Consider the following 26,508-nt stretch of genomic DNA (forward strand, 5'->3'; position numbering starts at 1 on the left):
ATTGTTTTTTTCTGAGTAAAACATTTCAGGATTCCTCTGCATATAATGGACTTCTATGGTGCCCCTGAGTTTAAACTTCCAAAATGCAGTTTAAATGCAGCTTCAAGTGGCTCTAAACGATCCCAGATGAGGAATAAGGGTCTTATCTAGTAAAACGATCAGTTATTTTCTGAAAAAAATGTACTTATATATATAAACTTATATACTTTTTAACCTCAAACACTCATCTTGTCTAAGTCTGCCTGAACTTTGTTTTTTCCGGTTCAAGACAATTAGGGTATGTCGAAAAACTCCTATCTCATTTTCTCCTCCAACTTCAAAAACGTCTTACACCGCTGCTTTACACTTTTTTTTTAGAAAGGGAGTTTGACCTTCTTTGCATGTTCACTTTGTTAACACTGGGTCGGTACTTTTGCAGATGATTTTGAAATTGGAGGAGAAAATGACAGGACTTTTTAGACATACCCTTACTGTTTTGAACTGGAGTTCACGCAGAGATGAGTCAAGACAACCATTTGAGGTTAAAAAGTATATAAATTGTACCAATCGTTTCACTAGATAAGACTCTTATTCCTCGGCTGGGATCATTTAGAGCCCCTTAAATCTGCATTTAAACTGCATTTTGGAAGTTCAAACTCAGGAGCACCATAGAAGTCCATTATATGGAGAGGAATCCTGAAATGTTTTACTCAAAAAACATAATTTCTTTATGAATGAAGAAAGAAAAATATGAACATCTTGGATGACAACAGAGTACATTATCTGTAAATTTTTGTTCTGGAAGTGAACACTCATTTAAGATATTTGTATAGGTTCTATAGGGTTCTCCATTTGGGCCTGAATTAGTTTTTCTGTTGTTTAATTGATTTTTGCATCTGTGTTCACATTTAATATTCATCATGCATCAAATTACCACAGTGAGTTTTAGTGTAGTTTATCAACATTGTTATCATGCAAAATCCTCTTGAGAATGAGATAAACAGTAACGTCAGAGTTGTTTTCTGAAAAATGATGAAAAGAATTCCGCTAGTGAAATGTGTTGAACTGGAAAGTCATGTTCAGACATCAAACAAAAGACAGTGTGCTTTACTAGATGTTGTGAACACAATAGTTAAGTTTCATCAAGAGCCTAAAACCAGTCAGGTGAGTGATCAGTAGCAGCAGTCTATTAAGGACATGTGGCATGTTAGGATCATTAGTCAATGTTGTTCCCAGGAAATGCATAAAAACACACTTAGTTGCTTAAATGCAGATGTCAGCATTTTTCAACTTGACAGAAATGTGTTACTGTGGGTTTTGGGCATAGACCATGGTACCATCGTGATACTTTGAGGTACTTAGATGCCATTTGTAGGGGGCAGAAGTATGATTTATTTTCTGTTTGAAATTTAAATATCTGTGTGTGTGTGTATGTGTGTGTGTGTGTGTGTGTAGTACATTAGGGTTTGTTTGTTGTCCAATGAGAGCCCTCATCTGACACTGGTTCACTGTGACGTTGTGAAAGCAATGTTTGAGAAGGAAATCAGCACGATTGGATCAGTGCTTGCACGGAAAACTTCAAACCCTCCTCTACCACTGCCCCCAAAGAAGAGACCGCCAATGGTAAGGACACTGTCTGTGTTTCCTACACTTCAGCTAATCAAAGGTGTTCTTAGTTTTGTGCACCCAGCAGGACCAAATGGCAATGCAGAAATGATTGATTTTTCAGAATGGGTTTGCCAAACACTTGTGTTGCTCCTTTTACCTCATCTCATCAACCATTGCTTAAATTAACCGCCAGTCCCACCCCAAACTCATGCCACTGGTTGAGGCAGAAGTTGACATGTTGGAATGCTCAAATAAACAGAGCATTGTTTTTTAAGCACCACAGGGTCACAGTGTTTACATTCTTCTTCTGTAAGTCTAACTGCAAATGAGATATATATAATTCTTCTTGCACATTAAACTGGAATAGGAGAGAATAGAGGCAATTAGCTCTTTTTGCTGGGCAACTTTTTTTTTTTTTTTTTACAGTGTTGTAATACTTGTTTATTGGCTGGTATGTTTTGGCTGATATTTGCTGTCATGTGGATGAGTAGTGTTGTAAGTATGTGTAGCGTCCATTGCACAGTAGAGTGTGTTTCCTCAAACACGATTTTGGGCCAGTCAGTTTCAAGAATGTGTTCCAGGAAGTGATTCAGGCAAGTGTGTGTTAGCACTGATCATGTGAGTTATTTTGCTGATGTCAGATTGCTGACCTCTGCACCACTACTGGTGTTAAACCAAACCCCTAAGGAGATGTACGCAGTATGTTTGAATTTATGTGTATGAGCGTTGCAGTTTCAGAGGTATAGCAACTTGTATAGTGATTTAGACACTAAAGCCACACTTAATGTCTGAATATTATTGCATCGGGTAAACAAAATAAATATCAAAACAAGCCACATGCAGTGCAATGGTGCTACACTTTTCACAGAATTTTAATGTTTGAAAATGGACTGGAGCCATTTTTACAATGACTTTTCAAGGTGTCATTGTGGTTTTAGAGCATGCCAGGTCATGTTTTAGTTTGAAATAAACCATATGTATATGTACCACTGTAATGTAATTTTATTGTCATAATTTACACTCTTTTGTCTTTCTCTTTCCTCAGCAGTTACATACGTGTGTTTGGAAGGTTCATTCTCTGTTTAGAATTAACCTTGTGAAAGGTAATAAGGTGAATGCTGAAGATGCTGCTAAGGTAAACATCATGAAGTCCTCTGAATTCAGAATGATTTCTATTACATTAACCTTTATCTGCCTCCTGGTGGCCCAGAACCAGTACTACATTAAAATGAAAACATGTTTATTTAAAGGTGCTGTGTGTCATTTTTGTTCCATTCCAAAGTAATAAAGACATACTCTCAATTTGTTACAATTCAGAACAGTTTTACTTTTACTTTACTTTTTTATTTGTATGAATTCATATAATCTCACATGTTTTAAAAAATCATATGAAATCACCACCTCATAAAATGTTGTTTTCTCATGAGATTGGGTTGGTGATGTCTATTTCTAAAAGTCTATAGAGGACATGAAATAAGCCAAACCAAAACAGAAATATAATAATAATAATAATAATAATAATGCATGGCTTCCATGAGCTTTTGTATGTGTGGAAACATAATCATTGCAATTATTTAGCTTTTAGTTTTACTTAGTCTGATGCATTTGTGGCATGTTGATTACCACAGTATTTTCAAAGTATCCCTCAGTTCTGTGTACAGTATATTGCGAATGGGCACATGTTTATAGTAAAAAGATTTCCAAGCTACAAAATCTTTAACATTTTACACATTGTGCATACTAGCATGTTTTGATAGAATTGCTCACTAACCATGTTTGAGCAAAGTTGCATCCTGTCGTGCACATTATGCTACAGGCTTTACTTCATATGTTGATCAAACAGTACCCCTTACTTTTTTTTTTTTTTTTTAACAAACATTTTTTTTCTACCAAATTCAAATACCTTGTCAGTCAAAGGAAACAAAATGCTAATAATTGTTTCAGTCTTATCTAATTGTCTATTTTTGTTAAAAAACCTGGGTGCCAAGTAGCATTTGCACATAACGTTGAATAATGTCATCCTTAAAGGGTTGTATGTAATGCTTATTTATTTTTGTAACTTGGATATGTGCAGATCCAGGTTCGAGCAGGGCTCTTTCATGGTACAGAGCTGCTGTGTAAGACAGCGGTCAGCAGTGAGAGCAGCAGTCGATCTGAGCATGTGTGGAACAAAACACTGGAATTTGACATCGCTGTGTGTGACCTGCCACGAATGGCCCGCCTCTGTTTTGCCATTTATGCTGTTATGGACAAAGTGAAAAACAGAGGTCAACCAAGAACACACACCTGAACAAATACCAGACTATCCGCAAGGCGGGGAAAGTGGTAAGATCAACACACAACTTTATTCATAGCACATATTATTAAGTACTCATTTACCAGTGCTCATCTTTGATCTCCTGTGTGTTACGGGTGATTACCAAAACAGTACTTGGAGATCCCTCGAGTCTTATTTTTTATCCTTAGGGGGTTAGTGATGCATACACACTAACTACTTGTATGTTTTGCATGTTTTATCTTCTCTCCAGCACTACCCGATAGCATGGGTGAACACAATGGTGTTTGACTACAGAGGGCAGCTGAAGACTGGTGACATTATTCTCCACTGCTGGTCCTCTTTTCCTGGTGAGAACACACTCACTTATATTCTCAGCTTAATAGGGTTTGATTGTTACTACATGGTTGTGTAAACTGCTGGGCAGTTGTGTCATAGGGTGTGTATCTGTTTAGTTAGAAAACGACAGTGTGACTTATCAATTCATCTGTGAGTAATACTTCGTTTCATGTAAGGTTGTGCACTGATGTCTTGTAAAGGAAGGAAATGTGCTCAGGAAATGCCATTTTTTCTGTGTTGCAGATGAGCTGGAAGAGATGTTGAACCCTATTGGGACAATTCAGACCAATCCATACACAGAGAATGCCACAGAACTGCATATAATCTTTCCAGAATACTCAACACAACCGGTTGTATTTCCTCCTTTTGACAAGGTATGCATATATTCACACATGAGCATGACGCACAAATGTACACATTTTTGTTTAGCGATTTATTTACAGAATTTCTAAAACAGTTTGTGTGGATGTCTAGTCACAAATGGCCACTTTCCATTTACTGACTACTTTCCTTCTTCCATAGCACTTAGTAAAAAATATGCCATTGAATAAATATTTAATATATACAGTCTATACAGATTCGGTGTGAAAATATTTGTATGATTACAAATGTTATACACTTTACAAAAATAATAACTGATGATTTTGATTTTTTTTTTTTTTTTTTTTTTTTTTTTTTGTATTGGAATTTTATTCTGTTTTTTTCTAACGTATTAACTATTGCATCCCTACAAAAGTGTGATTATGTGAAACTGACTTTCTGCTCTCTGTTTTTACAAAACTGTGCTTGAACAAAAATGAACAAAATAAAAAAAACACTTTCACACCCGAAAGTTAATTGGCGGTCAGGCAAACAGCTGAAGTGCTGGCTGTTCTTTTTTTTTTTTTTTTTTTTTTTTTTTGTGCGCATTAGCCATTAGGCAGTGGACAATCTGTGTGCCATCTTGGTCTGTGACTACACACATACATAATAAGGAAACACTTGTCATGTTACTGGATGTTCTGATATATAAAACATTTCTTCATAGATCCTGGAAAAAGCTGCAGAAATAGCTGGAGCCAGTGATTCCATGACAATGGTAAAATGTAACATCCATTCAACATTTAAGGTTATGTAAGGTTGAAATAAAGTTGTAGATTTTATTTTTTATTGAATTCAATGATATCATTCATTAAAAGATTAGTTCACTTCCCCCTTGTTATCCAAGATGTTCATGTCTTTCTTTCTTCAGTCATAAAAAAATTGTGTGAAATCAGGATTTTTCTCCATATAGTGGACATCTATGGTACCCACGAGTTTGAACTTCCAAAATGCAGTTTAAATGCAGATTCAAATGGCTCTAAATGATCCCAGCCAAGGAAGAGGGTTCTTATCTAGCGAAAAGATTGCTTATAGTGAAATGCTCATCTTGTTTAGCTCTGTGATGCGTGCTCTGTGCAGTCCCGTTCAAGACAGTTAAGGTATGTTGAAAAACTCCCATCTTATTTTCTCCTCCATCTTCAGAATTGTCCTACATAGCTGCAGAAGTACCGACCCAGTGTTTACAAAGTGAACATGCAAAGAAGGTCAAACGGCCTTTATGAAAAAGTTAAAACAGCGATGTAGGACAGTTTTGAAGTTGGAGGAGAAAATCAGATGGGAGTTTTTTTTACATACCCTAAGTGTCTTGAACGGAACTGTAGAGTACGCATGCGCATTGCAGAGCTAACGTTAGACGTTAGATGGGCATTCGAGGTTAAAGAGTACACAAATTTTTTTTTTTTTTAAAGAAAATAACTGATCGTTTCGCAAGATAAGACCCTTGTTTTTTGCTGGGATCATTTAGAGCCCTTTGAAGCTGCATTGGAACTGCATTTTGGAAGTTCAAAATCCACCATTGCACCACTGAAGTCCATTATATGGAGAAAAATCCTGAAATGTTTTCCTCAAGAAACATAATTACTTTACAACTGAAGAAAGACAGACACGAACATCTTGGATGACAAGGGGATGAGTAAATTATCTGTAAATTTTTGTTTTGGAAGTGAACTAATCCATTAAAGAGGTCCTATTATGCTCTTTTATGTAAGGTTTATGTATAGGTGTTCCTAGAATGTTTCTTTGAAGTTTCATCTTAGAAGAGGGCTGAGCCATTCAGCTGGTGCCTCAGTTACTATGAAAACAAAGAGCATCTGTTTGTTTTTGATTATCATGTTTATCACGCTCATGTTTATTCTTTGCATGCGTTTAAAGCCTTGTCATTTTAAACTTCCGATATGTTTTCAAAGTGTATATGTCGTGTATTTGAATGTGGGGTATTCTGACATGTACAGTCCTGGAAGAAACCTCAGGACCGCAGTCGAGGTGTTTGATTTAGAGAACAACTCTCTTTGGAGTGGACTTTGTGCTTTGTAACTTTGCAACTTGGCAGATCTTTTTCATGCACAAACAGCAGCAATAAACACTAAAGGAAGCTGAAAAAAAAAAAAAAAAAAAAAAAAAAAAAGCTTAATAGGAACCTTTTAATACCATTACCTCCATATAAATATTGTTGTGTCTGTGAGATGTCTATATTGATATATGGAAATTAATGTCTTTAGGGTCGTGGGGGTAAGAAGTTCTACATAGAGCTAAAGGAGATCATGGAGAGGGATCCTCTCTCTCAGCTGTGTGAGAATGAGAAAGACCTGATATGGACGCTTCGCTACGACTGCAGAGAAAACTTTCCTCAATCTCTTCCCAAACTGCTGCTGTCTGTCAAATGGAGCAAACATGAAGACATGGCTCAGGTATGGCCCACAAACATGCACATACTTATACATTAACCAACAGACATGTTCAAACTCAAGCAATGTTTCCGTCAAAATTCTCTCTTGTACTGCAGTTACAGGCTTTGTTGCAGATTTGGCCAAAACTAAGCCCTCGAGATGCTCTCGAACTTCTGGATTTCAACTACCCTGACCAATATGTCAGAGAATTTGCGGTTAACTGCCTTAGAGATATGAGGTGAGAAGTCCACAGTGTCAGAGAGCACATTGTCAAGGATGAACGTTATAAGGAATCCTGAATGTTTGTTTCTGTGTTTTAGTGATAATGAGCTGTTGCAGTATTTACTGCAGCTTGTGCAGGTGTTGCGCTATGAGCCGTACTATGACTGCGCCCTCAGCCGTTTCCTCCTGGAGCGTGCTCAGTCCAGCCGCAAGATTGGCCATTTCCTCTTCTGGCATCTCAGGCAAGTGTATACATGTGAAGATGCCTGAATATGTAAATACTTGACTTCACCTGGTATTTCCGTATGCGTATGCAGAACTAGTTTATGATTGCGCGTGTTTTACATTACAGGTCTGAAATGTACATGCCAGCGGTGTCTGTTCATTTTGCTCTGATTTTGGAAGCATACTGCCGAGGCTGCATCCCACACATAGAAGTTCTCAAAAAACAGGTGCGAGGTTTAAATTTTTTTATTCCATTTTCTTGTTTTCTTATTTTTAACATTTTATTCAGTTTCATTCAGAGATAGCATTTATTGTATTTTATATAAAATTGGAATACACACACGTATCATTAAAGATGAAGCTAGAAGATGGGAGTCAAAGCACTGTGAAAAGTCTTTGCATCCCAATTACAATTTAAGCTTTAAGCAGCGATATAAAGACCTTCGCACCCGGGCTCATTGCCGACCGGTGACTTTAGGAAAACAGCAAATGGTGGGCAATATGCTTTTTAATATAGTAAATATAGGAAGAATACGTCAAAGTCATTTATATGTGCCAAACTTCCTGCTGCCAACTGGTGACGCTATGCCTATAACTGAATATTGGCATGTAGATGTGTTTAGACCAAGACTGTTGCCAAATATGTGAAGTTTGGTGCAGACTGAACATGGTATGCTTAAATTAGTGTAAAACATGACAAATCCTGCTGCCAGCAGATGGCGCTGTGATTATAACTGAATATTGGCCTTTAGGTGTCTTCAGGCCAGGACTCTTATCGAACATGTGAAGTTTGGGGCTGATCGGACATTGTATTGAGTTACAACAACTTCTATTCCCATGGCAAAACATCGAACTTTGTCAGGCCGCCATGGACATGCCCTTCAACGAAAACTCAAGATCTTCATAATTTATCTTGGCCAAGACCTTTAGATTAGACTGACCAAATATAATGTTGATGTCATGAAATCGGAAGAGTTTCTTACAGCGTAAAACATGCACTTTCTGTTGCCAGAAGGTGGCACTATGACTATAACTGAATATGAGCATGGACCTATTTTCAGGCCAGGACTCTTCTCAAACATGTGAAGTTTGGGGCAGATCAGACATTGTATGGCTGAGTTATAACAACTTCCTTTTTCATGGCGAAACATTGACAAACACGTCCTCCAACAAAAACTCGAGATCTTCGCAATTTAATGTCACAAAGGGCTTTAGATTAGACTAGCCAAGTTTGGTGTTGATCGGAAAAAAATCTGTAGGAGGAGTTTGTTAAAATATGCCTGAAAAGGCAAAATCAGCACAAAATTTGTTGGGAAAAATCAAAATAACTTACTTCCTGTTGGTATTTGAATTTTGTACCTGGAGACTTTTTTGTAGGTATTGGCGTGTTACATGTGTGTACCGATTTTCATACATGCACTCTGTTGAAAGTGTATAGGTAGCGCCATTGAGCCATTTTGCCACACCCACTTCTGAAACCTATATCGGATATAAAGTTTCGCCAGTTCTGATGCGTGTGCAAAGATTCATGAGTTTTTGAGCATGTTTAGGCCCTCAAAAATGCAATTCATTTTGGAACAGAATAATAATAATAAACAGAGCAATTCCAATAGGGTCCTCGCACCTCAGTGCTCAGGCCCTAAATACAGCTACAAAGTTGATTTCAAATGGATAATGGATAATTTGCATTCTGAGGAGTGAGTTAAAGCGACGTAACTAACAGGTTCAAAGAGGACAACTACTTGTCACAAAATTTTAATATATTAAAGGGAACCATGTCAAAAATAACTAGAGCAAATGTCAGACATGAACAAACTATAAGAACAGTTCTTAAGAAACGAGGCTTGGCAATGACAGCTGGACGTTTCAAAATAAAGTCAAAAGTACAGTCCAGATTATCACAGAATGAGTCAGCTCTTCTATGTGATACATTGTCAAAGATTTTGTTAAGATTTGCACCTTCCTGCAGAGTTTGGCCTGAGCCTGCCTTATAATAACAACTGCCTTATTGCCTCACTGTGTCCAAAATTGTGTACTACCAGAGTAGGTGCTACATTTGATGATGAATTTTGCAACTTTTTGGTCACTCAAGACTCTTCTCCTGTGGCCTTATGGAATAGTAAAGTATTGGAGCTGTACTTTAGAATTGCTTGAAGTATTTACTGTAAATTTGGACATATTACTCATTTCACATACTGCTTTTCACATATTATAGTAGGCATATTCAGACATGTGACCCGATTAGCTTGTTCTGGTGCGTTCAGTTAAGGTAATAAAATCTGCAAGATGTCCCTTCAGGAGCAGGATTGGACATACCTGATCTTACATGGAAGAGATTAAACTTTTTATTGCTTATCACTTTATGGGACTTTGTAGAATCAATGACTTCTGTTATTGTATTTTTAATCTGTATTTCACTTTGGATAAAAAAACAAAAACAAACAAAAAAAAAAACATAGTGGATTTATTTGGTAAATGTGTTTAAAAAAAGTGTTCTAAAAAAAAAAAAAAGTCCACTCAAAGTCAGTGTATTTTTTGTGTATAAGATTTTATTCTCATCTTGGTATTTTTATTTTATTTTGTGATTGTTTTTGGCACTTAATGTTATGGTGTTTTGTAATTATTTTGTAGGTTGAAGCTCTCAGTAAGCTGAAAGCAGTAAATGAGCTGATTAAATTGGGCACCATAAAAACCAAGACAAAACAAGCTCATCTTAAAGAGGCCATGATGACGTGCCTTAGACAGACGGGATTCATCGAGACTCTTTCTGACCTGCATTCACCTCTCAACCCCAATATACTGCTCGCTGGAGTACAGTAAGATTTATCTCTGTGTGTGTATTGTTCTATGCATACAGTGTTTTCAAAGTAGTACACTTCAGATTTCGTAAGATTAATGAACTATATTAGTTGGCAGAGGAGTTGTTTATTTTCAGGAATTGTTTATTTTCATTTTACTTCCATAATCAGGTTAGAAAAAGTTGTCTGTGTATGACAGGTGGTTGGGGGGGAAAGTTAACGAGATATAATAAGTGAGGTTGGTGACGTCAGCTTGAAAATGAAAGTGGTTTTAAAGACCCAGTGAGTTTTTATGTTTTGAAAGATTATATAAAACAAACATTTGTATGTTGATGGTTAATTCTAAGATGGAAGTAATGAGTCATCTTGGGTACTTTACAACTACTGTTTTATGAATGGTGTAAATTTGGACATACTACTCATTTCACATACTTCTTTTCACATGGTATAGTATGCATATTCAGTTACGTGACCCGGTTAGCTTGTTCTGTTGTGTTCTGTTAAGTTTGGAGCTAAATTTTCCAAAATGACCCTCCAGGAGGAGCACACTTGATATTACATGAAAGAGATTAACTTTGAGACTTTGTAGGATGAATCACTTTTACCACATTGTTGTTGCCGTCATTTCAGACAAAATGCTGCATACAACAGTAAGATGAATTTGGGCTTTTTTTTTTTTTTATTTCTCTGCCAGTGTGGAGAGGTGTAAGTACATGGACTCTAAAATGAAACCTCTGTGGATTGTTTACAATAACAAGCTGTTGGGAGGAGACACAGTGGGCATCATCTTCAAAAATGGTGATGGTGAGGGACAGATGGCTCAGATAATAGGCAAAGACAAGGCTGTCGCAAGATGACATTAAATAAACTTAAAAATCTTTCTTTCTCAGACCTGCGGCAGGACATGTTGACGCTACAGATTTTGAGGTTAATGGATCTTCTGTGGAAGGAGGCTAACCTGGACCTCAGGTAAAGAGTGTGTGTGTGTGTACTTGGTATTTATCACGTCCCCACAAGGATAGTAATACCAGTGAATTTTGACCTTGTGGGGACATTTCGTAGGTCCCCATAAGGAAACAGGCTTATAAATAATGCAGAATGAGTTGGGTTTTTTTTTCAGAAAGTAAATGTGTGCACAGTCTTCTGTGAGGGCTAGGTTTAGGTGTATGGTGGGTGCAGTTCGATAGAATATACGGTTTGTACAGTATAAAAACCATTACGCCTATGGAATTTCCCCATAAAACATGGAAACACAACGTGTGTGTGTTTGTCTGTAAAAATCTGTGTATATAATGTTGATCCTTGTTTCTATTTGTAAGTATGTGACTATTAAGTGGATTTGATTTACATTTGGTTAAAAAGGGGAACATGATAGAATGTGAAAAGAGACACTAATGTTGAATTATTTCTTTTGTGAACATTTTTCTTTTAGGTGTTTGTGAACAGGGTCGCCAGGTTTTCACAACAAAACCCACCAATTGCTACTCAAAATCCCCAAACTATCCCAATCCTAGCCCAACTGTGTTTCGAGGGGGGTCCCCCATTAAAAATCGCATTCTGGGGGATACATTTTTTTTTTTTTTTTTGTCAGGGTTTCCCTGATAAATTCGCCCTTCAGTGGCTAAATATGACTTCACAAAGATTTTGCAACACTGTTTGTGAATTATTATATAAGCCTAACAATTAATTGTTTAACTTAAATGCCTGTCGACATTAGAAAGTAAAGGGGGCTTATGGCAAAAATACCACCAAAATGAACAAAAATGCCCAACAAATTCAAGATAAAGGGGCAGAAATTGCCCCTGCACAAATAATCTAAATCTATTGTGGCTGTCACAGTTCAAACGAAATGTGAAAATTAATGATGAATGTGAATTCACATTTTTTGCAGTAAGTTTTAGAGATAATTTAAAATTGTTGTTTTTATCCCATAAATATCTTGTAGAATTGTGCCTTATGGTTGCTTGGCGACAGGCGATCACTCTGGTCTGATTGAGGTTGTGTCTTCAGCTGATACCATTGCGAACATCCAAAAAACAAGCAGCAACATGGCCGCTGCTGCTGCCTTCAATAAAGATGCTCTACTGAACTGGCTTAAAGACAAGAACTCTGGGTGAGTTAGACCTGTAGTAGACAATGATATGTACAGTTTTTAAATTTAACTAGTTTTTCTTGACTTTAAGGCCCTTGGAAATTGAAAATTGTTGAAATGTTGTTGTTGTTGTTTTTTGTTTGTTTTTTTTTGCAGTATTTTTATCATGGTTAGGGATACCGTATATCGACAGGCTGATTAACCAGCCAATACCAGTCTACACACCAAATACCAAAATCTATACAAAGGCTGCATTTACATTGAAAAAAATCTGATTTTTTTTTTTCTTACATCTGACACAGATTGGAATTTGTTGCACACGTGTAAACATAAAAAATCTGCACGAGATTATATATATATATATATATATATATATATGTATACGTGTGTGTGTGTGTGTGTGTATTATTTTTTCACATCCGATCTGGGCCACTTCCAAATAGATTTTAATCGGATACATGTCCAATATCTGAACATCCAACCTACGTCTAAATCAGTGGCATGCAGGTTTGTTTTAAAATGAAGCATATATATATAAAATACATGTCCCTGGTACACCTAATGTTTACACTAAGTGCAAATAGCTATAGGTTCTATTTACTATTTACACCTAGCATGATTTTCTGCTGTTAGTACTATTTTTGTAAATAGTGGCAATTATCTGCACCCCAGTATTGTAGTACATTATAAAACAGTATGCAATAATAATATATTGAGTGTAAATTATAATTTTAATTCAAATTATTAAATCGATGCCACCTTACTGGGACAATAAATCCCTCCCTACACCTACCCTAACCCTACCCAATACTTACTTTTTAATTATTTCCTTCATTATTATTGAAAATACATGCCTTTCTGGTGTGGTATCTGATTTGAAAAGGGAGAAAAAATTCAGCAAGATGCTAACTTGAACCCCGGTCTATCGCGCCAAAAATTACTTTATTACGTTCTTTAGCCTCTGTGCCACTGGAGCTGTTTTTAGACGATAGTTTTTGTAATGCTGACTCGCCCAATTACACATTGGTGGGCGGAGTTAGTGTAAATAGCCTCTGCCAACAATACGGGCTATTTGCACTTGTAAATAGACACGCCGTTTTTTATTTGTGAACTGATGTGTAGCTGTTCTTTTTAGTAGTCAACTTATTTTTGGGTCATCATCATAAAAGCCCTGTAAACATTGTCAAAGGCACGAAGACACATCTTTCATTTCATCAAGCTGAATGCTCACTAAAAACTGACACAGTCATCACGTTTTCAAGCCATTTTATGTTTCATTTTGATTTGACACTAAACAACAATAATCTAAGCGGGAGAGTTGTTTACTTTATAATTAGTCAATAACGCCATCATTTTCTTCATTCAGACCGAGAGATCACACGAAAACAAGAGGCGGGATTTATCTCATGAACCAATAACTTCCGATCATAATCAGCGCAATGGAGGCATTGCCTCCTCTCACGTAACTTTCCCCCATTTATTTCAATGAGCCTCCAGAAAAATCACAGCACGCTTTTAATGTCATTTGCGTTGTTTTATTTTAGCAATAAATATCAATTATTTTCTCATCCAATTTTGAGGAGAGGAGACACTGCCGCCTTTGCCTCCTTGGAGGAAACGCCCCTGGTCTAAACTCCCCTCAGAACTCCCAATGCGAGAGCGACGTGTTTGCCCATAAAGATAGCATTTTAATGCCGGCGTGCAGTATGCGTCACATTTTATTGAGATAGAAAATTTATATAGGTACGAAATTGCACATTCAGGGGCTGGTTTTCAAGTCCTGCCCCATGAATTTTATAAATACAACAGCTTCGCTACGAAAAGCTACATTATATTTCTCAGCAATGAGGTGATAACTTAGCTGTTTTAATAATTAAACCAACAAGCTTCACTTGTTTGCAAGCTTCACACTCACACACACTCTCTCTCTCATTAATTAATTTGAATTTATTTAAATGCATATCTTGGTGCTACCTCTAACGAGCTGTACTAAATATGCATGCAAATTGTAATAGGACTTTGCACTGTATTGACATCTAAATCTTTGGATTGACAACCCTCATATGGTTGCCACCTCTCTTACTGTGAATTTCAATATTACATCAAAACAATGTATTTGAATGGTAAAGCTTGATGTTGCAAAATGAACTGTTCTAGATCTACAATCCTAGCAGTCTCGGCATATATATATATATATATATATATATATATATATATATTATAAGTGACAGTAGTCATGTTTTCATCAAGTGTAATTGCTGTTTGTGTCAAAACGTGTAATGTGTTGACAGAGATGCTTTGGACAAAGCCATTGAGGAGTTCACTTTATCCTGTGCTGGTTATTGTGTTGCCACCTACGTCTTGGGTATTGGTGATCGGCATAGTGACAACATCATGGTTCGCAGTACAGGGCAGGTAAGTTGGAAAACCTTTCTTCACATGATGTATTTCCACAGGATGTATGCTGCTTCAAAATGGCATTCTTACTCTTACTCAATCTTCTATGGTCTTCTGTTAATTAAAATAGTTGTATTTATGTATGACCTAGTATGATAAATTAACTTTAGTTATTTTTAGATTAACAATGATATTTATTGTATTGATATTTATTATTTATTTAACATTTGTGTGTGTAATTCAGCTCTTCCACATAGACTTTGGCCATATCCTAGGAAACTTTAAATCCAAATTTGGGATCAAGCGTGAACGTGTTCCTTTCATCCTCACTCATGACTTCATCCACGTGATTCAACAGGGAAAAACAGGCAACACAGAGAAATTTGGAAAGTTAGTGAAAAACAGACTTTGTGTATTTCATGTTATCTCCCTTACTCTTAATGCACAATTTGTACAACATTTCTAATGAAATACGATGCTAATTTAACAGTGCTTTGTATATGTGTATAGTTTTAGGCAATACTGTGAGGATGCGTATCTGATTCTGAGAAGGAATGGAAACCTGTTCATCACACTCTTTGCTCTGATGCTCACAGCAGGCCTGCCAGAGCTTACGTCTGTCAAAGACATCCAGTATTTAAAGGTATAAACACACATCCAGTGCAGCATAAAAATGAGAATTGTAATGTATTCATTCTCAGATTAAGTGAACCCATATCATGTCTCGTCTTCCATAATGCAAAGCTTATTTTGTTCCATGAAATGGTAAATAAATAGTAATGGGGCTGTCAAGCTCCAAAATGACTGAAAAAGCAACATTTAAATAATCCATATGTAGATCCAAGTCATGTGATAGATTTGTATGAGGAACATAAATTTAACCAGTACACTGAAAATCTTCCACCCTAGCAATCCTTGTGCATTATTTATATATATGAATGCATATTGTGAATGTGCCAGGTTTGCACATGCTGAAAATTGTGACTCTTTTTAAAAGCTATGACGAAAAAAAAGATTTTCTAAAAAATAGTCACTTAAACTTTGTCTGTTACTCACACAATGCTATCATATGGCCTCTTATTAAAATATTTTTTAATGGACTGTCTGCTTAAGTCAAGTCATGATGTCTCGAATATTGTTTCTGGGTCCAAGGAGGTTAATGGTGTCTCAGACATTATTAACTGTTCAGAAAAGATGAATCACTGTCTGGCCAACTGTTTTTCCACTGTAGGTGTCTCTTTCTGCAAATTAAATTTACAAAACAACAAAAAATATTTTTATTAGCAATAACCACAATAACTGTACTGGCCTGAGGTTGAGTAAATGAACAGCAAATTTTTAATATGCAAAAAAACACAAAAAAAAAAACAGAGTAGCCCATACTACACACAAACTGTATTTTCACAGTCAACTTTACAGAAATGATGCTACTTTCTTGTCATATTCAAAGTTGGCCTTGCTGCCTATGAATATATTGTAGTAAAATGAATACCTCAATGTCAAGCATTTAAAAAAAACCCATTATATTTATGTATTCACTTGAAAAGAAAAAATGAATTTTATGTTGCATTTATTGCATGTTGAAAGCTATTTATATTGATGCTTAATATAAAGAAAGCTTGCATTTTCAGTCTTTATTTTCAGTGTAATCCTAAATCCTAAAATACACATGCAAATACTTCAAAAGAGCAAGGATCAAGTAGATTTAGCAGCAGTGTATTTACAAATGGATTTACGGTGATCTTCTCCACAACTCATACAGTTACTAATCATATCTATCTCAGTTATTACACATTTGCATCATCATTTGATAAAGAACTTCTTACTACGGTTTATGATTACTCTTATTTACAAATCAAAATTCACTTAAAGAATCAATTAAAGAGTGGACCATAGAACAACCACCACTTTTAGAATCCATCAAAACTATTGGAATGATCATACTGACACACTCCAAGGACAATGTGCAAAATGTGCACTGTTGGGGTACTGCAGGAATGTGGTTGGGAGCCACTGTTTTTAGTGATAATATTATTAAGGAGAGATATGCATCTGCATTTTAAATATGAGTTACAAAGGTTTACTCAAACATTCACTCCACTGCTCTGATCCTTAAAGTGCTTAATGTACTTCAGTATGTAAATGTCATTAATCATTATATACATTACAATTACTCATATTACTATTAATTATATTTATATATTATACAATTTAGTTATATATGTCAGTTTTACATATATATACTACTACGTTGATCTGTACCTTTGATTATATATCTTTTGAGTTAGTGTACTGCAAAAAAAAAAAAAAAAAAAAAAAAAAAGCCCAGAGAACAGAATGAAGCCATTATAACATCAATTTAGGTCAGTGCTTAGCTGTGTTAAATTTGATGGTGAATAAAATTAAGTAAAATAATCTAAAATAAAATAATTACATACATAATGATACCAGCTGTATGTTTGTCTTCCAGGACTCTCTGGCGTTAGGTAAAACGGATGACGAGGCCCTCAAACAGTTCCGGCAGAAGTTTGATGAAGCTCTGCGAGAGAGTTGGACCACCAAAGTCAACTGGATGGCCCACATTGTGGCTCACCCTTCATAAGCCGAGGGAAACACGACATCAGGCTCCAAACTGAAGTCAGGGTTCATCATGGAGCACCATTAGGGGAACAAAACTTTAATTACAACTTATTTATGATCTTACGAAACTGGTGTTCAAATCCCAAATCTTCAAAGGTCTGGAGTCTGCAGGAATAAACGAAAAACTTCTAAGCTTCTACGCTTTTTGTTCTGTTGAATAACAACTGCCTCTGACCACAGGAGAACCATAAAAAACCCTGACTTGACATTGGATGTAATTGCCTTATTCAAGGTAACAACAGGGAACATTTCAGCTTTTTTTTTTCTCCACAGAAAAAAATCAACAAACAATAAATAACTCCAGCATGTCCTTCTAGAGGGAAACGATACAACGAGGCAAGTTTTGGCCATCCAGAATTAAGACATTTATTGTACAACCACGATAACATAGTGGGACTCATAGACTTTTGAAAATGGACAAATCAAAGCACAAGCTCAGAGAAAGTGCATCTTATCATACCAAAAGGTAAACATGTGCCTCACTGCACAAGAAACTTTTTTTTTTTTTTAACTGTATGTGCCAGACTACTTTATTATGAGGAATAGTCTTAAAAACACTGGAATCATGTTATAGGTATAAATATTTTATGAGTTTTAAATGTTATAATAGTGAAGCACTGTTCCTATATACCACAGTACTACTTTATGTAAAGCAGAAATTGCTGTAATTAAAAAAAAAAAAAAGAAAAAGAAAAAAATGGGGTGTGTTCACACACAGATATTCATTGAGGATCACTTTGAACAAACGCTGTGTAGATGAAGGACCTTCCACAACATCGCTCCTCTCTGTGTTGAGCAAAGCTCTGTAGTTTGTTCTTTGGTGCTAGCCATAAAAAAAAATCTTGCATCTAAACGTAAGCACAGCATTATATCCAAACCCATTGTTTAATGGTTTAGACCATATAAATTGTTTATTTTTTTGCCTGTTGTTTTAAGAGTAATTCACAAATTTATATGGGCTTACTATATCCCTGCATATCAAAACTCACAATTTCAACTGCCTGTTTGCTCGGAATATCTGCACAAAAGACTCAGAGGACCAAAAAGGGGAGGTCTAACAGTCATGACAGCTACCGTCTAGTGACAGTTTAGGCAGTAGTAATCACTGATTAATGCCTATATTGTAAAGCACAGAGAGTAATTATCAATGTCTTTTACACATAACATGCTGTCTCTAGTGCTGCTTCTCATTTTGGCTGTGTGACTAGAGATATGTATAGACGCACTGAGCATGTTATTTTTACACTGAATAGCCGTATGTGTGAATGGGAAGAAAGACTGTACTGTGATATGATGAGATTAAGAGCAATGCAAATATTCTAGGACCAACATTCCAGAGAGAGTAATGCTTTCATTTCCTGAGCTGTTGTGGTAAATGAGAGAATAAGATTTGAGTCTATCAAATAATTAAAATTTTGTACTAGAACAGGTTATATTCCCATGTCCATTGGCTCTACTCCTTATGCTATATTAGGGGATGTCTTGGTGCAATATGCAACCGTAAAAGTGCAACTGTAAACCTATAAACCTTTCATTTCCTGTGCTGTTGTGGTAAATGAGAGAATAAGATTTGAGTCTATCAAATAATTAAAATTTTGTACTAGAACAGGTTATATTCCAATGTCCATTGGCTCTACTCCTTATGCTATATTAGGGGATGTCTTGGTGCAATATGCAACCATAAAAGTGCAACTGTAAACCTATTTTGAGAGTGTATGTGTGTGCGCTCATGCTGCTGTATGTTACACTGATGACCTTTGATTTCACTGAAACTTTTAATACAGGCTTTGCTCTGTCTTGCCCATTTTATAGAAATGCCATTAAAGTTGTTTTCATTGAACTCTTCTTTACAATTTCAATATGATTTAGAAAAAAATAAATAAATTATTGAAGAAAGTTCAAAGTTTGGTTCAAAATAATACTTCAGAAGACACTGGGATTAAACCACTACAGTCAAGGATTATGTTTATGGAATCAGCACTTTTTGAAATTTCTGGACCCCATCAACTTTAATTGTAGATACCCTGATGGTAAGTAAATGATTTTGGGCTAAACTTAACTGTTTTAGGTCAACTGCTTGATTTGTTAGATTGGAAATGTCAGGCTGAATCATTTTTGTGAGTTTAAAAAAGTATTTATCAAAACAGTGTAATTAACAACTTTTCTAACAGTCAGTGCTTTATCCATGTGCATGTCCATAGTTCATGATTCTCATGAAAAATACCATTACATCCTCTGAAATTTAACCTAAATTAAACTAACCCTGATCATTATTGTAAAACTACAAAACATGAATGTTTGAATACTTTTTATAAACACGCCCAACAGCTAGAGAATACCCATAATGCACTGTGAGGTTAGCGCTGAATTAATTCCCATGTCTCACAAGTAGATGGCGCTTGCAGCTAAATAATCCACTCATTCATTTTCCAAACTGCTTGCCCAACGTGGGTATGCCGTAATGTCATACAGGTATTCATTTCTTTTTACTTTATTATTAAATAGTTTAATTAAGGTTTATGCATTCTAGTTTCAACAACAGAGTTCGATATAATACCTCAATATTTTTTCATTACTACTGAAGCTGCCAGTTTGCTAAGTTTCCATATGATTGTTAAACAGCAAACAGAAGCTAACAAAAGCAGCCTATTAGCACACGCAGTGTCCGAATTTAAACACTAATTTTCATTCATGCACTAGTACATTAATGGACTAATATAGGGAACAGTGAATGAGGGTCTGTAGGGCGATTTTGAACAGGAATAGAAACTGTGAAGAGCACTGGCTACACTGGACTACAGATAAGAATCACTGGTATACATTATACATTTCAGGGCTGTGTTTCTCAAAATCATTGGAAGCTTATCCTAGCTTTATTGGTGACAGCGGTTCTACGATCAACTTAGGCTTACATCATCGTACAATGCTTTTGGAAAACGCAGCCCTAGTCTTGGAGAACCCCCAACACTCTGAGGGCCACAGCTCTGCAGAGTTTAGTTCCAACTCTAAACCCACCTTAAGCAGCTAATCAAAACTAAAGGTAGGTGTGTTGAAGCAGGTCGGAGCTAAACTCAGGACTGCAGCCCTCCAGGAGCTGGGTTTAAAATCCCTGGGCTATGCACTTTGAGTAAGCTGCAGACCTTTCATAGAATTTAACAAAACAGTAATGAGCATGAGGAGAGTAAACCAAATGAACTTACTGAATTACTGGGCATTATGACAGTGACTGGTCATCGTAGGCTGTGTTCTGTTTGACTTTAGAAATAAACTGGCTAATAGCAACAGCGTAAATCTGCTGACAGATGGAGGGAAAGTTAGCAAGGGAAAGGCATTTATCTTTAAAGTAAAACGCAGCCTTAGTCTAGTGACTCATTGAAACAGCTTTGTTACATCATACTTTATAAGTATGATGGTTTTTAAAGCAGAAAATTGTAAACTAGGAAGCTGTAATCACTTTGTAACCATGTCAAGCAGGGATGGCCAATGTGGAGCAAGTAAAGATGAGGTAAAGCTGAAACAATATAAAAGCAAACAACGTTAATTGTGTACGTGTCCAAACTTTTAATACTAATTAATTTAATGTTTTAATTTTCAATGTCACTATATATTCTTCTGTCCCTGCTGAAGTCTATGCAGGTCACTGTCTGCAACCAAAACCTCTCACACAAACATACATCACAGTTGCTTGAAATAGTGGTTAGGCAGTCATCCGCAATAATGGATATTTGGATGTTTGCATTTCATGTCGTAAAAGACGGGACGCAGCAAGCCTTGTGTATGTGTGGGTCAGTGTATGTAGGTATGTAGACATGACAACTACAATGATGCGTTGTTCGCGTAAGATCACTGTATAAAAAAATGAAGCATGCAGAGAGGTGTTTTTCGCTGTATTAAATGTAACTGAATGCATTAGTACTTAGATTAACACGCAATTATATTTTGTCTTTATATAACTTAGCAACGTTACCGTCATTTTGAACTTTATACGGTTACTCTACTTTCCACGATCGTAGCATCAGCATGGGATTCCACGTGCGGCGCCTTGACGATTTATATAAAAAGACCGGCGGAGGCACTCACCAATGAGCGCGTATTGACGTCACTAGGTAGTGTTTTCCATGGGAACCCTAGTGTTGCAGCCAATAGGAAGTAAAAGGGGAGGAGCTAAAATTGAGGTCAGAGCGTGAGCCACTGCTTTCAGCTGTAACAAGGACCGGTGAAGTGTGTACAGTACGCCAGGATTCCTACTTGCCTCGCTGTGACAAAAGTAAACCGGGACCGAAAACACTGATACTACCAAAGACCTGGATGGTGAATCAAGCGTGCTCTTGCTGGTTTGTGAGGTTACTTCATTTTTTTCACTGTTGGTTTAAAAAAAAAATGTTGCATAACATGTCGCGTACTGCGCATGCGCGGAAATGGTTATAATCGTTCTGTTTTTTACAGTATTCATATATTTTGGAGTTGTGATGATTATAATACATTATAAATACAATATTACATGCGTTTTTCCTTTTTACAACTGGTATGTCAGTTAAGGAGATTATAAAACGAATTGTGTCGGTGGTAGCACGACTTTTTACATAACTGTGTCAGTGTACCGTGCAGTGCATTGCAGGTCAACGTGTGTGAGTATAGAGAGGCGGACAGGGGCGGGGGGAGTTTGGGCTGAAAATAAAACAAATGTATCTAAATATATATAACCATATTTAAAAGAGAGTTAATGTTTTCTCTAGTTATCATCGATATTATATTTGCACTGATATTAATAGTTTTTCTTCAGTATACGTAAATTGCAAGCGCTCTGTCAGACAATAACCAACGCATTCAGCAAACTTATGTTTTAACATATAACGTTTTACATTCCCAGGGCAAAAAGTAAAAATAGACACGAGCAGTAACGTTAACAATAACGTCAACAAGCAGTGACAAAATATGTAGGCTTGTTTTTGTTTTTTTTTTGTTTTTTTTGTCGGGCCTATAGGTTTTGGTTGCATGGAACTATATCCAGTGGAGGTTTGTTTATTGTCTATAATGTATTATTTCTTTAGCAGGACACCTAATAATATGAAATTAAGTTACATGTTTGTTTAGGAGTAAATATTGAAATAATTATGTGGTGACTGCCCTAAAAAAATTAATGCTGATTTGTAATTTAGTTGGTGAAGCTGGACTATTTAATGCAAATATCAGAGACATTAGTCTGTGTGTGCACCCAACTGCATTTGACTCCATGTGACCAAAAGGTTGTTGTATAATATCAAGGATGCTTGACCAGCAATCTATTTCTATGGTTTCCAAGGAACTATGAATAAAAAACAAAAATCTCTCATAGTATCAGCTAACTAGGGGAGACTGGGCAGTTGTAAAACTTTTTTAGGGGGAGCATTATTGCATTTACCTTATCTTACCAATTGTTTTCACAGGTACACCATGTAATTGGGTCAGAGGACCTTTGACCTGAAATGTAAAGCTTGACCTTGTCCATGTCAGGTGAGACAGAGCCAAAGCCCTACCTGTACAGGGGCATGTCTGAGGAAGGGGAGTCTGAGTCCCCGTGTGGCTCCATGTCTCACCTGCACCGCATGGGTGGGGCCTCTGAGGGGAGCGACAGCAGTCATGACCCACCCACATCTCCGAGACCTCAAACACAGATGCATGAGGACATGGAGATGGGCGGAAGTGGCTCTAGTGGAAGTGGCACAGAATCTCACAGTAATGAGTCCCACAGTAATGAATCACATGGACATGAGTCTGTTGGGAGTTCCAGTGGAAACGGAAAGGATTCTGCGATCATGGCATCATCAGGGAGTAATAAGAGGTGAGGGGATACAAAATGTATCGATGTGTATCATAATGTGAAACATAACACAATTGATTACTGAAAAGCAAGATGGTACCAGTTGCGTTTTTATGAAATGAAAGTGCACGTTTGTGGTGTGATATGAGGGTCATGAAAGTAAACCCAGTTTAAGTTACCTGGATGAGCAGTCTGATATGCAACATTGCTATGAACAGCAGTCAGTATCACTTTTGCAATTGTGCAGATATCTGAGGAAAAAACAGCACTCTTGCTCGAGTGACATTGCTAAACTATATCACCCTTATATTCATATGATATAAATAAAACAAACAAAAACCCATACAATACCTTTTATCTTACCCCTTTTGCCCTCATATCTTGAATGTCCTGCATGTTTATCAGCAACTGCATGCAATGGATGATGTGGTGTGTTAAATGCATTTATAAATGTAATGTGTGCCCCGGCCCTCCTCCATAATTAATTGCCTCAAATTAATGTGTTAAATTGACAGCCCTAGTTACTACCTGTAGTGTGATGCTGCTGTGGCCAGAGATATTCAGCACAACAGCATGCTTGCTTATGTATTATTACTTAATAATAAAAATGAGGACTATAGCTGCAAGCAGCAATTAAAGGGTCAAGTGCAGCAGCAGCAAAATAAGCAACTAAGAAAGCATAGCGGGGAACATCTGGCTAACAAAAAATATTAGTAACTAAAGACATCTGTTGATACTGTGAAGCAAAAATGTTGAAAAATCATAAATGCAATCATTAGGGATGTAACGATTCACTCAACACACGATGCAATACGATTCACTGATTTCACGATCAAAGAAATCTCTTCATATAAACAAACTAAGGCTTGTTTATATGCATTATCCAGAGGCAAGTTGAAAATACCAGTTTATACTTTATTGATTCAGTTGCCCTCAAAGATACATTCACATAAGTCCCTACCCCCAACTGTGTTGTGATTCATTTAACATCTCAACCGACTTAAATCGTTACATTTTTATCGATTTTCAACTGGCTTGGGGTGCATCATTACATCCCTTGTTCATTATATCCCTGCATCTTTAAATCAGTTGCTGGTGTAATTGCTTATCACTTTCGACTAATAGGTGGTTCTGCGACAAAATTGGTGTGAAAGAAATTCATGGTGGATGTTCATCTCATGGCATATTTGGTATTATTGTTCTAAATACAACTGAAGGAATCTTTAAATTTTATTTAAATTTTTGCCCAGAACTTTTTCAGTGCCTTCAGGGCTTAATGACATATAGTGAGCTGTGTAATGATACACTAATGCGTTTGTACAATACAGCACTTCTACGTCTAAATTCAAAATTGCTAACTACCAACGGGAAAAATGGGTGCCATTCGACTCTGTGTGCTACACCGGATCTAAAGGAACTATCTCATGATTTTTGACCAAACCATTCAGAAGTGATGAGCAAAAAATGTCATTTTTCATATCTGACCACTAGCTGGGACTGTGCAGGTACTACTGGTCATGGTTGTCATAACACAATCCAAGTTTGGTCTAAATATGCCAAAGCACTGCAGTAGTATAACCTCACGTTCACTAACTTCCATAAATTCCATAACTTTTTATTGTCAAAATAATATGATTCGATTTTCATACAAATCGGAGCACCGGTCTAGGAGGAGTTTGAAAAAAGTAGGCTTCCAGAAAATTCTAAATGAGCCAAGAAATTACAGGGGAAAAATTGCTTCTAGCCCTTACGATTCAAAGGTTATTAGCATAAACACGAGTGCAACTTTGGACAGTTGGTGGCACTATCAGCTTTGAGTTAGAGACTTAAAATTTCCTATGATTAACGTAGAGTCTGTCCTCTATTCAATTTCAAAACTGGTGGTTGTTCTTTAATAAAAATAATTTGATATAAAACAAAATAAAATTGTATTATTATTATTATCATCATCATCATTATCATTATTACTACTGCATTTGAACTACACTGGGTTTTGGATTGTATTCTACAATAGACCCTTTTCACAAGCCTGTGATGACGTGTTTCAATGACATCATCATAAATCCTTTTTATAAAAGAACGTTTTTATAATTTAATTTTTAAAAATATGTATGTACATTTATAACACTATACTTTGTATTATATCATCTTTTCATCAAGTTACAAAAAAACTAGTTAACGCTATGCGAGGATGTTTCTAATGCCGCGTCTATGGGAGGGAAGGTAAATTTGAAATTGTTCTCTCTTCTAACTGCCAAATATATTTGTGGTACTCTCCCATTCACATTTTACCCAACTATGATGACTTCCACTATGAGAAACCTGGAAATGTGAGAAAGGTCCATAGTCTTTAAAAAACCCCCCAGAACAAATTAGTCTTGCAACATATACTCACTATTTATTTAAAGGAGAAGTCCACTTCCAGAACAAAAATTTACAGATAATTTATTCACCCCCTTTTCAAATTTTTCTCTGTATAGTGGACTTCAATGCTGCCCCCAAGTTTGAACTTCCAAAATGCAGTTTAATTGCAGCTTCAAATGCCTTTAAATAATCCCAGCCGAGGAAGAAGGGTCTTATCTAGCAAAATGATTGGTAATTTTTAAATTTATTTATTTATTTAACACAAAACAACTTTAAAGAAGTATTTTTTATGTCCTTAGGTAAACTTGTCATTAGGTAACCCCCCCCCACCCCTTTAGTTTAAGACCCTGACAAAACAAGCAGTCTAATACAAAATAAAGTATTATTTAAGGTTTTGATATAATGACCTGACCTCTTGTCAGAATTCCTCCAGTCATTTTATGTCTGTCTCACTTATAATTGTTGTTCTCTTCACCTCTTACTTTTCTTCTGTAGCTCAAACTCGCAAAGTCTTTCCCCTCCCAGTAGCAACAACGCATTCAGCCTGGTCAGTTCAGAGCAAGACAACCCATCAACCAGCGGCTGCAGGTAAAACAATGACAGACATTAATTAGCTGTAATATAGATGTATCACTTAATGAAAAGACATTTAGCTTCTCTTTTTGAAGCAGTAAGGGAGTGTTGATTTTGGAAGTTAACAAATGTTTTACATTGTAAAATTTGCAGTGACCCCTTTTAAGAAAAACAGTAGGCACAATAGTATTAATACTAGTGTCATTTTGTGTGTGAATTGTCTTTGCAGTAGTGAACAGTCAGCAAAGGCTAAAACTCAGAAGGAGCTTTTTAAGACCTTGAAAGAGCTGAAATATCATCTCCCTCCTGACAAACGCAGCAAGGGCCGGGCAAGCACACTACACACTCTCAGATACGCCCTGCGCTGCGTCAAACAAGTCAAAGGTCAGACAACCACAAACACAATGATTTTTGCTGTTTTATGTGTATTAATATTGTGTAAGCTTGAT

At 36.4% G+C, this 26,508-nt stretch overlaps 2 protein-coding genes across 7 annotated transcripts in view; both read left to right on the forward strand.

Moving 5' to 3' along the window:
- pik3cb (phosphatidylinositol-4,5-bisphosphate 3-kinase, catalytic subunit beta) overlaps positions 1 to 19,162 on the forward strand; it is a 44,780-nt gene extending 25,618 nt beyond the window's left edge. The window contains 19 exon segments of the mRNA XM_051129147.1: positions 1,435 to 1,602; positions 2,633 to 2,722; positions 3,662 to 3,851; positions 3,854 to 3,912; positions 4,116 to 4,212; positions 4,445 to 4,575; positions 5,229 to 5,279; positions 6,781 to 6,969; positions 7,065 to 7,186; positions 7,269 to 7,412; positions 7,523 to 7,622; positions 10,027 to 10,211; positions 10,888 to 10,997; positions 11,084 to 11,162; positions 12,139 to 12,306; positions 14,577 to 14,700; positions 14,927 to 15,072; positions 15,193 to 15,325; positions 17,153 to 19,162. Of these exon segments, the coding sequence (XP_050985104.1) occupies positions 1,435 to 1,602; positions 2,633 to 2,722; positions 3,662 to 3,851; positions 3,854 to 3,912; positions 4,116 to 4,212; positions 4,445 to 4,575; positions 5,229 to 5,279; positions 6,781 to 6,969; positions 7,065 to 7,186; positions 7,269 to 7,412; positions 7,523 to 7,622; positions 10,027 to 10,211; positions 10,888 to 10,997; positions 11,084 to 11,162; positions 12,139 to 12,306; positions 14,577 to 14,700; positions 14,927 to 15,072; positions 15,193 to 15,325; positions 17,153 to 17,284 (2,418 nt within the window). The 3' untranslated portion in view covers positions 17,285 to 19,162.
- Positions 19,163 to 19,683: 521 nt separating this feature from the next.
- LOC127177089 (period circadian protein homolog 2) overlaps positions 19,684 to 26,508 on the forward strand; it is a 30,064-nt gene continuing 23,239 nt past the window's right edge. For 3 of the 6 annotated variants that reach the window (XM_051129101.1, XM_051129106.1, XM_051129107.1), the window contains exons 1-4: positions 21,493 to 21,656; positions 22,749 to 23,143; positions 25,982 to 26,074; positions 26,289 to 26,443. In XM_051129101.1, the coding sequence (XP_050985058.1) occupies positions 22,809 to 23,143; positions 25,982 to 26,074; positions 26,289 to 26,443 (583 nt within the window). In that variant the 5' untranslated portion in view covers positions 21,493 to 21,656; positions 22,749 to 22,808. Of the gene's footprint in view, positions 19,795 to 21,492; positions 21,666 to 22,006; positions 22,339 to 22,748; positions 23,144 to 25,981; positions 26,075 to 26,288; positions 26,444 to 26,508 lie in introns of those variants that run through there. The other 3 variants (XM_051129103.1, XM_051129102.1, XM_051129104.1) reach the window with 3 other exon arrangements.

This window comes from Labeo rohita, chromosome 15, assembly GCF_022985175.1.
Source record: "Labeo rohita strain BAU-BD-2019 chromosome 15, IGBB_LRoh.1.0, whole genome shotgun sequence".
Lineage (NCBI taxonomy): Eukaryota > Metazoa > Chordata > Actinopteri > Cypriniformes > Cyprinidae > Labeo > Labeo rohita.